This window comes from Camelus ferus, chromosome 12 (assembly GCF_009834535.1).
Source record: "Camelus ferus isolate YT-003-E chromosome 12, BCGSAC_Cfer_1.0, whole genome shotgun sequence".
NCBI lineage: Eukaryota > Metazoa > Chordata > Mammalia > Artiodactyla > Camelidae > Camelus > Camelus ferus.
The window spans coordinates 63,963,036-63,979,832 of record NC_045707.1 but is presented as its reverse complement, the minus strand read 5'-3'; the positions used below and the strand labels follow the sequence as shown (position 1 = coordinate 63,979,832).

The following is a 16,797-nucleotide window of genomic DNA, read 5'->3' as shown; positions in this document are numbered from 1 at the left end:
AGAGAAATCACAACCCTAACTGTGAGCAACAATACCACTGTGGAAAGTGGGCACAACACAAAATGGGTTTTGTTCCCAAAAGTGTTTTATACCAGAAGGACTACATATCTCCCACTTAAGAGTTATGTGGCCATCTGATGAGAAACACTGTTTTTTTTAATGGATTGGGTAAGATCAACTGCTTATAGGATGGAGGCAGTAGAGGAGGGTTCAATTCAGCATTCGCTGAGTATCTTCTAAATGGGAAGACTCTCCTAGACACTAGAAGTCCTATGGTTAAAAAACGGCCACTGATCATGAGGAATGCAGCCTACTGCAGGAGACAGACGCACAAATTTTTCATTTCAATATGATGTCATTAAATGTGCAGGGTAATACAGGAGGACAGAGAGAAAATCACTTACACTGACCTTAGAGTTGAGAGAAGGCTTCCTGGAGGAGATGACACCCCCTCCCCAACCTGAGTCTTGAAGGAGGAATGGAACCAATGTGCCAGAGCAACAAAGGGTTGATGTGCTTGTATGCAGCACTAACAAATGTGGATTTCATTTGGAAGGTGATGGAGAGTAACTGGAAAGTTTTAAGTAGGGTGGCTAATTCTGCATTTTGGGGTGGTTCACCCTAGTTGCCATTTGGAGGGTGGACCTCAAAGGATAAGACTGGAAGCAGGCAGCCACGGAATTGAGAGGCACTTTCAAAGGGGACTGGGTCAGAGATAGTGAGGACAGAGTTAGGAGAGAGAAAAGGGATAGGTAGAGAGGATTAAAAAAAAAGAAGAAGAAAAGAAAACTTGAGTAGTATCCAAGATTTGGGCCTTTTTGACAGGAAGATGGTGGTGGTGACATTAAGTAGAAACTGGCCCTACAGAAAAAGAAATAAGTTTGGCGTAGAAAATAATTATTTCCATTTTGGACATGGTGCATTCCTGCAAAAATGCTCAGTGGACATATCCAGAAGGAAATTAGACATATGATTCTGAAGGAGACAGATTAAGATTTAGGAATATGGCTTTGGAGGGTTATGGGCATCTAAGTGATACTTAACCCATGGGAGTAAGTTATAATCTCTAAGAAGCGAGGCTAGAGATTGCAGAACACTAGACCAAGGGTTGGGCTCCAGAGAACACTGCCATTTAAGAGGGAGACAGAAGAAAATCCCACAAAGAGTCTATAAAGTAGAAAGCTGGGAAGTATGGAAAGAATCTTGAGAGAATGATGACTTGGAAACTATAGAGTATAGAATTTCCAGCAAGAAAAAGTCCAGTGCAGGAGAGAGGTCCAGTGAATCATTTGTTCATTAGATTTGACTACATGGAGGTCATTGTTTTTATAGCAAGAGCAGTTCCACTGGCTGCAGGGATGGAAGCCTGTCGTGGGTTGCAAAGGGAACAGGAAGTGGAGACTACAAACAACCCCAAAGGGAATGAGAAAGAGAGGACAGCAGGTGAAGGAAGACATGAGATGGAAAGATCTGATTTTTTGTTCTAGTTGTGGAAAAGACTATATTTATACATTGAAAGGGAAGAGAAAGAGGTTGAAGATACAGGAAATAGAAGGAATTGTTCATGAAATAATGTGTTGTAGCATCCTGCGCAAGGGATGGAACCCACAAGAAGAACAAAGTACGGGAATCATAAGCCAGAGATAAAAGAGAACAAGAGCTTGGCTAATTTCATGTTTGGTCTAAAGAATCTCGTTATTTCCACAAAGTGAGAGGGAAGGTGTCCATGATGGGAATAGTTGCTGATTAGGAGTTTTGAGGCAGGCGGTTAAAGGTTGGCAACGGTCCCTGTGGGAGTAAATTCAACCATAACAAATAACAGGATTGTGCAGCAGCGTTGAGAACCCACAAAGAGACCATGAATTTATAGGAACTAATCTGCACATTTGTGAGTTTTTCTTTCCTAGTAGCACTCAGTACACTGAGATCATAATGGAGGAGAGGAATTATGGTGTTCTCCCAGGCCTGGGGTTTGGCCAGCAGAGTAAAGCAAAGGGCAGTTGAGGGTGGTGGGGAGAAGGCGATCTGGGAGATCACTATGTGATCTTGGGCTAAGGCAAGGCTCTGATGCTGGAAGCATCAAAGAACTAGAGACTGAAATAGAGAACAACTAAGCGGGAGAGATAAGAGGTTGTGTCTGAAACACAGGGGTCTGTCTGTTAAGCACAGGAGTAGTAATCTGGAAATAAAGAGGATAATGGATGCCAGGGAAAGAGAATCACATGTGTAAAGACAGATGCAAAGAGGAACAGAAGGAATTTTGGTGTAACGGGAACACACGTTGCATAGAGGAAGGAGGCATAAGATCAAGGTGGGAACGTGCTCTAGGCCAGATTGGGAAGAGCTTGAGCAGGTGTGGACATTGGTTCCTCTCCAATGAGAAACCAGAGGAGTTCCCAGATGGGGAGGTCCAAGATGGCTGTGAGTGTGCGGGTCATGCCCGGCGGTGCAAGGGCTCCTCCTCCACCAGGGCTGAACTCCAAGCCAAGCTCTCTTTGCCAAGCCACTCACCTTGCTCTGCAGCTGCTTCAGCAGGAGGAAGATAATCTTTACTTTACCACCCTCCCCTCCCAGAATGGAAGCGCTTCTCCAAATCAGCCATCTGAGGGGATGCCTTTCTTATTGGCTAGCAGTGGCTCTGAGTGGCGTGACAGGATCGGATGGACTTTTCAAGGTGACCTCCCTGATCGCAGATGACCTAGAACGAGGAGGCACAGTCAGCAGGACAACAGAACTATCAGCACAGCAAGGACCCAACCAAAGGTAGCAGCCGAGAAGAAAGAAGAGGAGCCAGTTCCAGAAAAAAGCTTGTGGCAGAATTAACACTGGGCACCTTAGGGGCGTAGGGACAGCAGGAAAGGGAAAAGTTGAAGATGTCTTGGATTCATTCTCCACTGTGTTCCTAGACCTGACCACAATTAATGCTCAGTTAATATTTGTCAACTGAAGAAAAAATAATAGAGTTGCAAGCAACAAAAACACTTTCAAGGGAAAGATATTGTCTGCTTGGATGAAACTCTCTACCCAGAGGAAAGAGTAGCTTCAATGATGTTAAGCCTCCTACGTATTGCGTGAGTTGTAGAGCTCTGAGCACCCGTCTAGAAACTTAAAACGAGTCACTCCTATGCAGTGGTTCTCAGCCTTAGTTGAACATTCAAATAATCTGAGAAGCTTTTTAAAATCCCAGTGCCCGATAAAAAAATATTTTTTAAAAATCCCAATGCCCACACTGAACCAGTTGACTCAGAAACTCTGGGGATGGGACCCAGCCATCAATATTTTTTAAAGCCACTGAGGTAATTCCAATATATAGTCAATTGCTCCCATGGAACTTTGCAAATTCTATTCCAGATTCCTAGATGTGGTCATTAACACAGCATAGACAAGAGCTGGGTCGGAGACAGGGCAGAATGGTTTAACGTATTTGACCATCTTGTCACAATGAATCCTCCATTTCTCATGAACTCTTTCTACCTAGTGACCAGTTCTTCAAAATTAATTCTAACATCTTGGCAAAAGATGAAAAAAGTTAAAGAAATTCATTACATTGCTTCACTGATTTTAGGAAACTTGAACCATGGGCCAAATATAGTACAAAATAGGGACTTAAAAAAATAGTTTAAAAAGTAAAGAAGGCACAGATTTGGAAATTATTTTAAGACCCTTTCGATGAGGTTAGACATGTTCAGACGTAGTCAGAAAGACTAAATACTATAGAGGGGAAAAAAGAAAAGTTTAAAAATAATTTAAGTGTAAGAATGAGGATATTTTTGTACAAAGTGGAAAGTGTGTTGGAAAAAGGAAAACAGGGAAAAAAAAAAAAAACCTAGGGCAGGAAGATATCTAGGTTTCAGCCTAGGGGATTTTCCCACTGAATTCTGCACTGTGATGTGGAGACCACTCACCTCCGTGAGCCTCATTTTCTTCCTTTATAAGTGAGCCTCCTCACCCTGGTGAGTGCCAGCCCCTTCTAGCAGCCAAACATTCTCATTCCATCATGTTTAACTCAAAACTGAACACGCTGAAAGTAATTTAACCTCACCCTTCTTGACACGAAGGAGAGCAGAGCATTGCTAACCAAAAAAGGTAGTCCGAGGACCTGCTCCAGGCTGGGATTGTTTTTAACTAATCCACAACAGATAAGGGTTTGAGAGTAAAGGTTTAGAAACTTTCACGGGAATTGAATAATCTCTGTTGAATCACAAGACAAAATATTGAGGTTTGTATTTTGTATATCTTTGTGTTTTTATTTCACTTCTCTAGTATTTTAATTTCATTATATTTTATGAAAATATAAGTCCACAGCAAACTAGAATCTTTTGGAGGGGGGGTTGTCAAAAGCAAACATCTATTAGAATCTTCTTTGATTGGTCTTTTACCACGGACAGTTCAGGAAGCTCTGAGCTAGAGGACCACTGTTACATTTGAACATCAATGCAAAAGGTGCACGTAGAAAAAGCGAATGCAGACAAATTAATTTCTACCTTACCCACTTTGAGTTTGCATTTCAAAGCCTATTTCATTTTACTTCAGATTGTTGCTGTTAAAAGTTGTTTCCTGCTATAGGTTTATCTGCATTGTTAGCAGCTCTTCGAAAGAAAGCAGCCTGTATTAGAAGTCAAACGGTAAAGGGTTGGTTTAGCAATACAATCGTCCTCGGTGTCCATGGGGGATTGGCCCCAAGAGTCTCCACAGATACCAAAATCTGAAGATGCTCAAGTCCCTTACGGAAAATGACATAGTTTGATAAATAGCACTCGGAATCCGCGGGTGCAGAACCCGCGGATGCAGAAACCCACAAATGCATAGAGTCGACTGTAGGAGCTATTTTCTCAGGCAAACCACAATGTCAGGTATCCTGGAGAAGTTACTAACTCCTGCTGGAAAAGGGAAGTACTCTCCTTTTCAAGAAGAAAGTAAGTCACTCCCTCCTGATTGGAAACAGCTAATCATGGGGTATGAAACTAGGCAGGTAGAGACACCCTTGTTGAAACAGAGGAAGTCTGCACAGGGGGGTTAATTTTCCCGAGATTGTGCAGCTAGTGAGAGGCGGTGAGGACAGGATTCAAACCCGAGACACCATACTGTGTGACAAGCCTGCACGCTTTCTGCTGCTCTACCATAAAAATGCTCCAGGGGGACCCTGAGAGTGAATGCTTAGATAATGCTTCCCTTCCAGGGGCCTGAAATAGGGTTATAAATCAAAATAACGTGGAGTGCTTATGAATCTCCTTAATAGGTAAATTCCCTTGTTCTATTTAGAGCTTTCCTCACATGGACAAGATCAACATTTGTCCCAAACTGATTTGCACATCACTCGGGGACATACGGGAGGAGAGGAATGTCAGTGCTGTCCACACCAGCTGTCTTGAGCCGGGTTTGATCTAAGTTACCAGTAAAGACGCTCCGAAAGCAAACCACCCAATCCTCTTAGGCAATCAGTGGGCAATCAGTGGGCTATCAGCTAAAACTAAGTGACTGTCCCTGAGAAACAGCAAGTCTTTGCAGAGATTATACACACTGTAAGGGATCCAGAAACTATTGATTAGTTTAATACATGCCTGTTCAGTGAACTAAACAGCCTTGCTACTTCCGATAAACATCTACACGGGGAACTGAAATTGTTCATCAATTATTGAGCTCTCTAATGTAAACAATTCCAGAAAAAAAAATCAGATTTTTAATATATGGACAATGCATGTTTTTTTCAGTCTATATTTTTGGCATCATTTAGTTTTAGCTTAAGAATATAGCCTTGTACTCTGCTATATCATTGTTCGTGAACATATTAAAATTAATAATTCTGAGGATTTTTGCCATCCTCTAAAACATTCAGCAAAACATTTTTTCCTCCCTTGTACATACTAGGGACCTTTTAAAGGCACCAAGTGAATGATCCCTCAATTCTTGGCATCGCTGATTAAAAGTTAATATTTGATACAGGTACCAAGCTATTAATACTGAAACGTTCTGATTAGGTACAATGGGTGTGGCCACTTCATAACAGGCATAAATTAGATTTTTTTTTAAAAAAACTCCTGGGTGATATGGGCATAGGTGGTCAAAAGACACAGATTTCCAGTTATAAGAAAAATAAATCCTGGGGATGTACTGTACAGCGTAGTGACTATAGATACAATACCACATTGCATATTTGAAAGTTGCTAAGAGAGAAAAAACTTAAAAACTCTCATCATAAGGAAAAATTTTTGTTAACTGTGTCATGATATATGTTAACTAAACTTACTGTGCTAATCATTTCACAATATCTACCTATGTCATTATGTTGTACGTCTAAAACTAATACAATGTTATATGTCAGTTAAATCAGTTTTTAAAATAATACGTAAAAAGAAGCTCATTGTCTTGTCTCAAGGTGCATTTTAAGCACATAGACCTGGTCTGAGATTATAATGGCACGAGTTCTGAATCTTCAGGTTTGCAGTGAGTCATTTTTTAAGTCAACCTTCAGCTGACTGTTAAGAAAGGTCTTGGAAGGTCGTGAATGGAGTCTAACAGTTGGTCTTTGGGCCTCCGAGATACAGATGGCATCTATAGTGATGCTGTAGGATCAGGTGGGAAACAGTAAAGAAATAGAAAAGTAAAAACAGAATAAAATCTAATGGCACGGAGTTTCGCTTAAAACAAAAATTGATTGAATTCTGCCCAAAGTGGCTTGTTGTTTCCTGTGCCAGGAACTACTGTGCGAACCCAGCAGGAAGTGTGTTACAGAAGAGGATCACATTACACCCTTGTTTTATGGTTCATTTCACGTATTTAATGCAATCTGAGAACCTGCAAAAGGAACATGTTCGAAGGAGGGCATAGGCTTTTTGTCTGGTTTTGTTTTTTTTTTTTTTTTTTTTAAGTTTCTTTGAATCAAAACATTTGTTTTAACAAGGGACTTATAGTCCCAGAGAAACAGGACTTCCAGGGCTGCGTGGTGAAGACATTTCTCTTTGTCACAATATTTAGAGCAGGACCCGAGGTTGAGCTGTGTCTAGGGTTGAGTTATGTCTGTTCCCTTTGCTGTCCTACTCAGGACATTTCACACATGAAGAATTACAGCCATGCCCAGGAATGGTCTAAATCATTCTGAATTCCATATAAGCTCCTCCCAGGGTCTCTGATTTGATTGAGAGCCCATGATGCTGGGGGCAGCGGGGGTGTGGGAAGAAAGGAATATATTAAAGATGCAAACGAGCAATGTGTTTGTCAAACAAAAGACTGAGTTCTTTCGTCAGTATGGCTTGAAAATGTGTGAACTGAACAACTGGGTTTCCTTGTGGTGGCAAATGTCGCCCCTCACGTGCTGTCTGTTTTCCTCTCCAGAGACCTCAGTATGAACAACATCAGTCAGCTGGCCCCGAATCCTCTGCACGGTCTCCGTTTCCTAGAGGAGTTGTAAGTATCACCGGTGACGTGATGCGTCCAGTCAACGCTGGACACGTTCTTGTATCTGTCTCATACTTACTTATGGGAACCAGATAAAACAAGGCAGGGAAGCTGTCAGCACCAACAATTTTGGCACATGAGGAAACACTTAGTTGGGAGGGGAGAAGAAAGGATAGCTTATGATTCTGGAAATCAACTTATAAAAGAGTTTACCATGAGGCTACGACGTTCTAAGGTGAGACGGAGCCAAACAAATTAAAATTTTAAAACAAAGCCTGTTTAAAAGAGCTGGATGGCTCTTTGGAAATAGTTAAGCAGCAGGATATTAAACGTTTGAATACTGGTTCATGTTTATTAAAATAGCAAGTAAAGCTATAATCAAAACCAAAAACTGCCGCTTAGTCCGGCTTGTCACAGGGAGAATTGAGTCCACATTTCGCAGCACCAAAACTTCTTGTCCTAATCACTTTTAATTACTATTTTCCGACTTTTAAATTTAGCTTCCCTGAAGGCTTGAACAGCAAAACGTGAAATCTACAGAAGACTTAAAACTGGTCTCTCCCAAACTCAGTGTAAAAAAAAAAAAATCAATTTTTTTTAAAGGAGGAAGCTAAAATTAGCTAATGATACACAGAAGAATCTTGATTAAGTCTGGTAATCACTTTCTAGAAGATGAAAAAGAACTCTATAAACCAAAATCTGCATTTAAAAATTCATTTGATCTTCCCCTTTTGAGGGACGGGACCAGGGAGGGATGCACCGTCCTCGTCCTCATGAAGAGAGTTTGGCACCATCCGCTAAATAAATCCTCTGACTGTTGATTAAAGGAATTGTTTAGGCAATGACCTCTTTTGAAAATACTTCCTAGAGTCAGGGTCCAATTTGGGGAGTAATTTAAATTGTCGATGCACCACACGATCCACCTTGGGAGGTGGAAAGAACGGTCCATCACAACCAAATTACACTGCATCGATCATTTATTTTCCGAGGGAATAATATTCTCAGGTTTCTCCCCTTTAGAGTTGGATCTATATTTATTTTTGATGGCATTACATTTTTAACAAATGCTATTGTTTTACTACTGAAATCAGCTGAATATGCCCAGATGGTCATCAAGGGCTCAGATGACTAGATTGTCATTCAAATAGTGGGTTTTCACTTTGGGTTGTCCAAGGGTCCTCTTTTCCCTCTTGAATTTTCTCTCTGGCCATTTCTGTTGCTAAAAAGTGGACCCTCGTCAGGGCTAGGACCATGTCTGTCATAGTGTGTAATGAATAATCAATACATTTTTGATGAATAAACTGATGAGAAAGCAAAACATGTAAAAAGAGTTTCTTATACTTGTTTGCTGCCTTAGAAAAAAGTAACAGATTTAGTTGACATTAACCAATATTTTTAAAAATTATTTTTAGTAAATTTCAAATGTCAGGGTTTTTTTTTTCTTTTTTATATTCTTCTCTTCCTCCCTTCCCCACCATAATTAGTACAGAATACTGAGTCCTGTTTACCTCCATATTCCCAAACTATGCATTCCCAATGCTTTTCTCTTAAATTTCCTTGTAATACACAATGACAAAAGGCTTCCATTCTCCCTCAAAACACAACGCCTCAATTTTAGACCACAGACCAAACCAATAAATAATTCACTTCCCCCAAGGACTCTGTTTAATAGAGTTCCTCCCTCCATGACCCAACTCATTCAGAATGACTTCTGTTTCTTCATGGGGTGAATGTTAATTCTCATCCAAGACCAGTTCTTCAAAAGATAATTGAGAAAAAAAAAGAGGAGGGAACTACCATTTGAAAATGCTATTTTTTTTCTGAATTGTCTTATTTTTATGTCTCTGGAAACTCCATCAAGTATCTTGAGCATGGAATCATAGAATGTCAGAAATAGAGGGGACCCTTTAAAGATTATTCATTCCATTTTCTCATTCGGCTCTGAAATTCCCTCTGCTGAGCTGGCTGACGTGCTGCATTTAAAAGAGAGACCACTTTCCCATATATAATTCTGCGCTGCATCTAACTGATGTTTTGAAGACATCATTTTTCCCTTAGTGGCAAAAGGGGATAGTATTTATAGAACCTGGAAAAATGATCAGCTCTGCTTGGTTCATTCTGTTGTTCCCAGGGCTAAATTTAGGCCATCGTAGGTTACACACACACACACACACACACACACAGAGTCAGCAGAGCTTTTTGGTGATGCCTTTGTTATGTGCTGATTGTTTCTATTAGACTTACTTGTGTTTAAGTCTATATTCTCCTCTGGAATATAAGATCTTCAAAGTAATAATGTAAGTATGACAACAATAGAGCTTACTCTGTGACAGGCACTGTTCAGAATGTTTTATCCCACTGAATCCTCCTAACAACCCCATAAAGTTAGACAGTAGTATTATTCCCAGTTCAAGATTCAAAACAAAAAACAACTGAAGTACAGAGAAAACAAGGAATTTACCCAAGACAATGGAATTCGTGTCAGAACCCAAGGTCACTTTAAAGCCATACTCAGCATGCAGGGGGACAGTGGAGCGTATAGCTCAGTGGTAGAGTGCGTGCTTAGCATGCATGAGGTCCAGGGTTCAATCCTCAGTACCTCCAATAAACAAACAACAAACAAACAAACCTAATTACCTACCTTCACACCAAAAAAAAGAAAGAAAACAGAGGGAGGCGTAGGAATTGTGCATGATTTTCTGTGCTTTGCTTTCCCCCAATAGTACTGAGTGCAGTGGTTTGCAAGCTGAACACATTAAAGTGTTGTGAACTGAGTTTCATAATGATAGGTGTGTTTATCTGTCTGCGTCTGGGTATATGTGAGGGGATGAGAAAAATAGAGTGAGACAGAAGGTAAGAAAGAGCTGTCTACCCAGCCCAGAGAGATCGGATATTCAGGTTATTAATTCATCATATGTTGGCGTATCATCAGAATTTTCAGGTGCAGAATTTCACCAATTTAGCATTGCTTAACAGGAACATTAATATTTTTACACGTTACTCAAGCAGCATGTTTTATATGGTATTCTACTTGAACTAATAAATGCCCATCCATACAGCTAGACATCTGTTGTTGTGCATGTGTGTATGTCATGTATCTCTTGTTATGACAAATGAATTAGACCAGTAAATTAAAATAAAACACTTAAATTTTACTGTTCTCAAAGTATTCTTTCATTCAGTTTATTCAGCTCATCTCTATGCTTTATTCTTTATCCATTCATTAGGAAACTGCTACTAATAGTCTCAATAATATTAATAAAACTCTTAACCATAAACCTCAATTTTGGGGGGAGGAAGGTAAATTATTTGTTTTTTAATGGAGGTACTGGGGATTGAACTGAGGACCTCGTGCATGCTAAGCACACACTCTACTACTGAGCTATACCCTCCCCTCATAAAACTCAATTTTTTTTAATCACTATTAACAAAGCCAAGTTGCCACTCTTCCCCTTGGCTCTAATTGCCCAATACATCATTTCTCTAGTTTACTCCCTCTAACTATGTGATATAAACTGTGTAGAGAAATGTAGTCATCTCTCACCCATCCCTGGTGCTGATTTCAGAATCCTCTAAGAATCAGTAAAGCCTTAGAGGCCTCACTGACATATTTTTTTTAATCTATTGTAACCTTGGAGAAAGTGACTATTTAAGAAGAATTAAAGCCATCACAGTTAACGGTCTCCGTCTCTTCCCCGTGACGTTCCGGAACACTTATTACCGTTGTCACATGTCTTGGTACATTCAAGTCTTGTTACTTACGTTTCATGTTGGTTGTTCGTTATTTATGTTTTATGACTCTGCAAGGTGACCAGACATACGCAGGCCAGACGTCCTGCTGGTGCAATGTGATAGCGCAATCAAAAGAGAGAGCCTTTAAAAAAAAAAACCCACCATATCTGAATGTGGTTAGACTGTGCTGTGTAGAGAGGAGATACTGATCTAGAGGCAGAAGCAGGCCCAGGACTCCTGTTCTGGCTCTGCCCGCTTGCTAACTGATAATCCGGTGACCTCCCTGGGCCTCAGGGGATGATGATGAGGGCAGCCCTTGCCTGTGTCTTGAGATGCTGAGGATCAAATGAAGCAATGATGAAAGAACTTTGGCAAACTATAATTTACATACTGAGTTGTGTTCGTGAAAAGAAAACACTTTCAAGAAGATTCTAACTTCCTTCTTTCCTATTTCATGAGCTTGATTTTGCAGTAACCCCAGGGGCCCAGGATTTGTGAAGAAAAAGCCGTTTTCCAGTTATGAGCTTTAATGGGTATAGGCGACCAACGCAGAGAGTTTTCACCAAGCTCTAACATCCTGCGCAATGATTGCGTTTCTCTCCAACAGTATCTCTCCCAGTTCTGTGTATTTGGTTCTACTAGGGACTTCCTGTTAATGTTCGCTGTTTGGACAATTGAGAGGTCCTACCTTTGGTCCCGTGAAGCGTGGTTGAGATGTTAGGAGCTAATGGCGGATCTGACGTCTACAAGTTCCTTTAAACTTAGATTGGCAGCTTGATTAAACCAGAGGGGAAAATGAATTGTTACCATTTTAAACAGTCTAAGGTAAAGGCCTTTGTTTCCAAGTAGTATTTTCAAATCTTCCCAGATTCGAATGCTATTGGAATCAAATACTCAATTTAGGAAGGAAACCTGAGAAGCTCTAGGGAGGTCCGTTTTTAAGTCACTATTGTTCCCTGGAACTGTTTGCTCGTATTATGGTTGGCCTTGAAGAATCTCTGTGTAAACAGTGGATATGTACTATTGCAGATGGGATTAGCAGTGAGAAATACCACCAAACTTCCCGAAAGCCCAGTCTGTGCCTGCTACTTCTGCTTCCTCCTCATGCTGCTGCAAATAGGGAGTCCTGTCCAGCTTGTCTTTTGAGAGTTTTGTCTGAGGATCAAATGAAATGATGGTAAAGGAACTTTGGTAAGCTGTAATCCACAGTCTGGGTCGTGGTACGGAAAGGCAAGCTCCTTCTTGCCCATGAGTGATCTTCCTGACCCTTTGCCCTTGTCCCAGTGCTCAGGTTCCCCTCTTCATGAGCTGGCGATTGATTCTAAATGCTGCCTCTGTAACTTTAAAAGTCGTATAAAAAGTTTTTTTTAATTTTTAAATGAATCATTTTAAAACATAAGAAATGAAAAGAAAAAAATGCCGCCCCTTTGAAACTCTTTTTTTTCTCTAGTGTTAGTTTATGGCAGTTAATTTGGTTCTCTTCCAAATGTCTATTCATACAGCTAGATATAGACATTTTTGTATCTGTCCTTGTGTATGTACGTGTGTGTATGTATGTGGATGTGGATATATGGGTGTTTGTATACGTGTATGTGTGTGTGTTTGTGTATGTATGTGTGTATGTGTGCGTTTGTGTTTTTGTGTAGGTGTGTAGGTGTATGTGTATGTGTGTATACATGTCTGTATGTGTGTATATGTATCTATGTGTGTATGTATGTGTGTGTTTTGTGTATGTATGTGTGTACATATGTGTATATGTATGTGGATGTGTGGATGTGTGTGTATACGTGTCTGTATGTGTGTATATGTATCTATGTGTGTATGTGTGTGTGTTTTGTGTATGTATATGTGTACATATGTGTATATGTGTGTGGGTGTGTGTATATGTGTGTATACATGTCTGTATGTGTGTATATGTATCTGTGTGTTTGTGTGTGTGTATATATGACAATTTGTTATGACAATTAGGGCACTGTTCTGCACGTATCCCACTGCTCTGCCTCCCATTCTTTTTCTACTTAGCCCTCCTTTCTCCTCCACCCCCAACTCCTATAAAATATAGACATTCCTAAATTTCTGCGCTTATTTTTAGTGGCTCCTTTCTCAGTCCTCTTCAGTTCATTCATTCAACATGGATTTATCGAGCCCATGGGAACATGAGGATGAATAAGACTTGCTGTGTTTCATTCATTCAGTCCGCAAGTCCCCACCCCCGCAACAGGAGAGCTTACGATGTAGAGGGGGAGACAGATGATCAGCAAGGAAAGAGGCACGTGTGATATGTGCTGGTTGTGACAAGCGTGATAAAGAACACAAACATGGTTAAGTAGAGAATAAATCACAAGGGATGACAAGGAGGGAGAGTGTCTCTAAGAAGGTGACATCTGAACTGAGATCAGGAGGATGAGGGGGAGTCGGTGGTCCTAAGAGCCGGGGTAGAGTGTTTCTAGCAGGGGAATAGTGTGAGCAGAGGCCCTGAGGTAGGAAAGAATGTGACATGTTTGTAGATCTGAAAGAAGGTCAGTGTGGCCCGCGTAGAGTGAGAGGGAGGGGAGGGGACAGAGTTGGAATGGGAGGAAAAGGCCAGATCACGCAGGACTGATCATGCTACATAGAGAATTCAAATAAGAGTGGGAATGGCAGTGGGAAGTCATGAGTGGATTGTATGCCGCTACTGAAATAAATAGGATTTACAATTTATAAAGACTTCTCTGATTTCTGTACGCAAAATAGATTGCGGAATTATGGAAGCCGAGAGACCTGTCAGGAGGTCACAGACGCATTAAGAGATGGCTGCAGTTGTCTGGGAAAGAAACCCAAGATCTAAACTACCTCTGTTATACAGATGACCCCCAGATCTGTATTTCTGCTTAAGATCTCTTCTGTCTTTTGACTGCTAGTGGTTCTCAAAGTGTGGTCCCTGGACCAGCAGCACTAGCACCACATGTAAGCTTGGGAGAGATGCAAACCCCAGCCCAAGCACCCCACCCCAACCTCGGGAATCAGAAACTCTGGCGACTGAGCTCAGGAAACTGCCTTTAACAAGCTCTCCGGGTGATTCTGATGCACGATCAAGGCTAAGGACTACTACTTGAGGCTACTGGTTCTCGAATTCTAGTGACAGCAGAATCACCTACAGTGCCCGCGAACTGCACATCGCTGGGCCCTGCCGCAGAGTTTCTCCAGCAGGTTGAAGGTGGGCGGGGAGGATGTCAAGAATTTGCATTTACAACAAACCCTCAGGTGAAATGTATTCTACGAATCTAGGGACCACACTTTGTGAAACATCGACGACCTGAGTGACGCGTCCACCTACCTGGCAGGTGCAGAACCAGATCGTTCCTGCACACACACACCACCCCCACAACAAGCTTTTTCTCCTGCCGTCACTTCTCACCATCAGCTTTCTGATTATCCAAACTAGTGATCACTGGGTCTGTCACTGATTTTGCATCTGTTATTCTTTCTCACCTCCCATGTGAGCCAATTTCCAAGTCCTAGCGCTCACAACTCTGCCTTGTCTTTCCTATTGGTTTACTCTGTTTCATCACCACCTAGTTCAGGTTCTTACTGTCTCCTCTGGATAACTTAAAATTTATTAACTAATCACCTCTCCTGATGCTCCCAACAATGAGTGAATGAATCATTGTCTCTGGGGTTGGAGATCAGGAAGGTCTCTGGATGATCTTATCACTGTGAAACTGTGAGGACTGTTTCAGAGTTTCCCACCTTCAGTAGGCATTATTTATAAACCTACAAATTACAAGGGCCTGTTCCTAGAGATTCTGATTTAATGGGTTTCAGTGGAGATCCAAAAATAATTCTTTTAAATTCTACAGGGGCTGAGGCCCACTGGAATATATGGAAGCTTCACAGCAAAGGAATACAGTCAGGCACTCATCAGTTGACTTAAATGTAGGATCCGAAAGGAGGTCTGAGGGCGAAAGATGTCTCTGAGTAAGGTTATAAGATTAGGTGCTAGGACACTGGTAAGGCACAGTCGATAAAAAGAGGGAATTCAAAGGGAACAACTGCTACTTTGGAGGCAAGAGGATGTCTGGTCCTGGATATACCAAGTGCAAGGCACCAGCCGGACATCCAGATGGAAATATCAATAACTAAGTCAGAACGTGAGCCTGGAGCACGACGACACTGCCCTAGAGACGACTGGAGAGTTGTTCACAAAGAGGTGACTGTGCAAGGTGCTGGGGCAGATGAGGACCTTGAAAGAGGGTCTGGGCTCTGATTCCCAGTGTGGGTCTCTACCCGTGCTAACATCACCTGAGAGGTTTATTAGAAAGCGGATTCCTGAATCATTTCCCCCAGAAACTCTAATTCACTAAGCCTAGTTTAGTGTAGGGGATCTGAATTTTTGGCGACTTCTAAGGCAATGGTAGCACGTGCTGAAGTTTGAGTGCTGCTAGATAAAGAAAAAGACAAGGTGTGAGGACAGAAGCGTGAAGAATATCTACGTTTGGTGAATGAGCATTAAAAGAAGGGCTAGCAAGAAGAAGAGAGAAAGACAACTGCTGGTAGTGGTGAGAGCAGAAAGAGTGTATGGGATCCAGGAGGCAGTGGGAGGACTTTGAATAAGAAGCAGCAAGCAACAGTTTTCTTACAGCCGGTACCTCCAGTAAGGCAGCCATCTGTGTCCTTGTGTTTTTCCTGTTTTAGACTGGTTGCTCCTGATCAACCCAAGCTCCAGACCAACCTGCTTTAACCAAAGAGATGTTTAAAAACTCAAATGGGGGGAGGGTATAGCTCAGTAGTAGAGCGCATGCTTAGCACGCATGAGGTCCTGGGTTCAATCTTCAGTACTTCCATTAAAATAAATAAATTAAATAAATAAATAAACCTAACTACCTGCCCCTCCCAAAAAAAAAATTTTAAAACAAAAAAATAAAAATTCAAATGTTGGAGCCAAAATGCTATGGTTGACCCAAATTCTCTTGTGTAAACATTCGTACGTAAGCCTGAGCAAATAAACTTAACCTCCCTTAAGCCCAGGGGACTAGTCAAAGGGGAAGAGTCATGTCATTTGTTTAATGTGGTTTTTAAAAACATTTAAATAACACAATGTATATAAAGTACTTAGCATTGTGCCTAGAATTTATCAACTGATTTACAAAAGGTACATGCTATTTATATGCCCCAAAGCACTGTACGTGGCATATTGAAAGGGCTCAAATAAATTGCTAAGCTTAAATCCGATGCATAATGAAGACGGGATATTCTTCAGCTTTCTGATCTAGTTATGTAATGGCTAACCAGCCCTGCTGGACGAGCGATGCCAGACCTGAAGCAGTTCTGACGCTGAGGCCAACTGTCTTTGGAAATACAATCAAATGATCCATCAGTAAATACTGATTCAGCTCCCTGTTCTGGGCAGGCAGTAAGATTATAATCAAATCAGGTAGACTACATATAAAGTGGGAGGAAATGAACCTTTATAAATAGCATTGTATAGAATACGTCCTACAGGAAAGTGAACTGTGGACTGAGGTAATTAAGGAAGACGTCACAAAGGAGTTGAAACTTGAAATTCATTAGTCTGTGATTAAAGAAACCATAGGGTCACATGTCCACTAAAGATCTCCCTGCTGCGCTGAAGAGTTCACTTAGTCAAGCCAGTGGTCTTAGCTCTTAAACCTTGAAATATGATGTTTTTCT

At 41.2% G+C, this 16,797-nt stretch overlaps 1 protein-coding gene across 4 annotated transcripts in view; it reads left to right on the top strand.

Annotated features, from left to right (window-relative positions):
* The window catches only part of LGR5 (leucine rich repeat containing G protein-coupled receptor 5), a 112,252-nt gene that overhangs the window by 47,077 nt on the left and 48,378 nt on the right, over nt 1-16,797 (top strand). For all 4 annotated transcript variants that reach the window (XM_032493761.1, XM_032493762.1, XM_032493759.1 and 1 more), the window contains exon 2: nt 7,333-7,404. In XM_032493761.1, the coding sequence (XP_032349652.1) occupies nt 7,333-7,404 (72 nt within the window). The remainder of the gene's footprint in view (nt 1-7,332; nt 7,405-16,797) is intronic.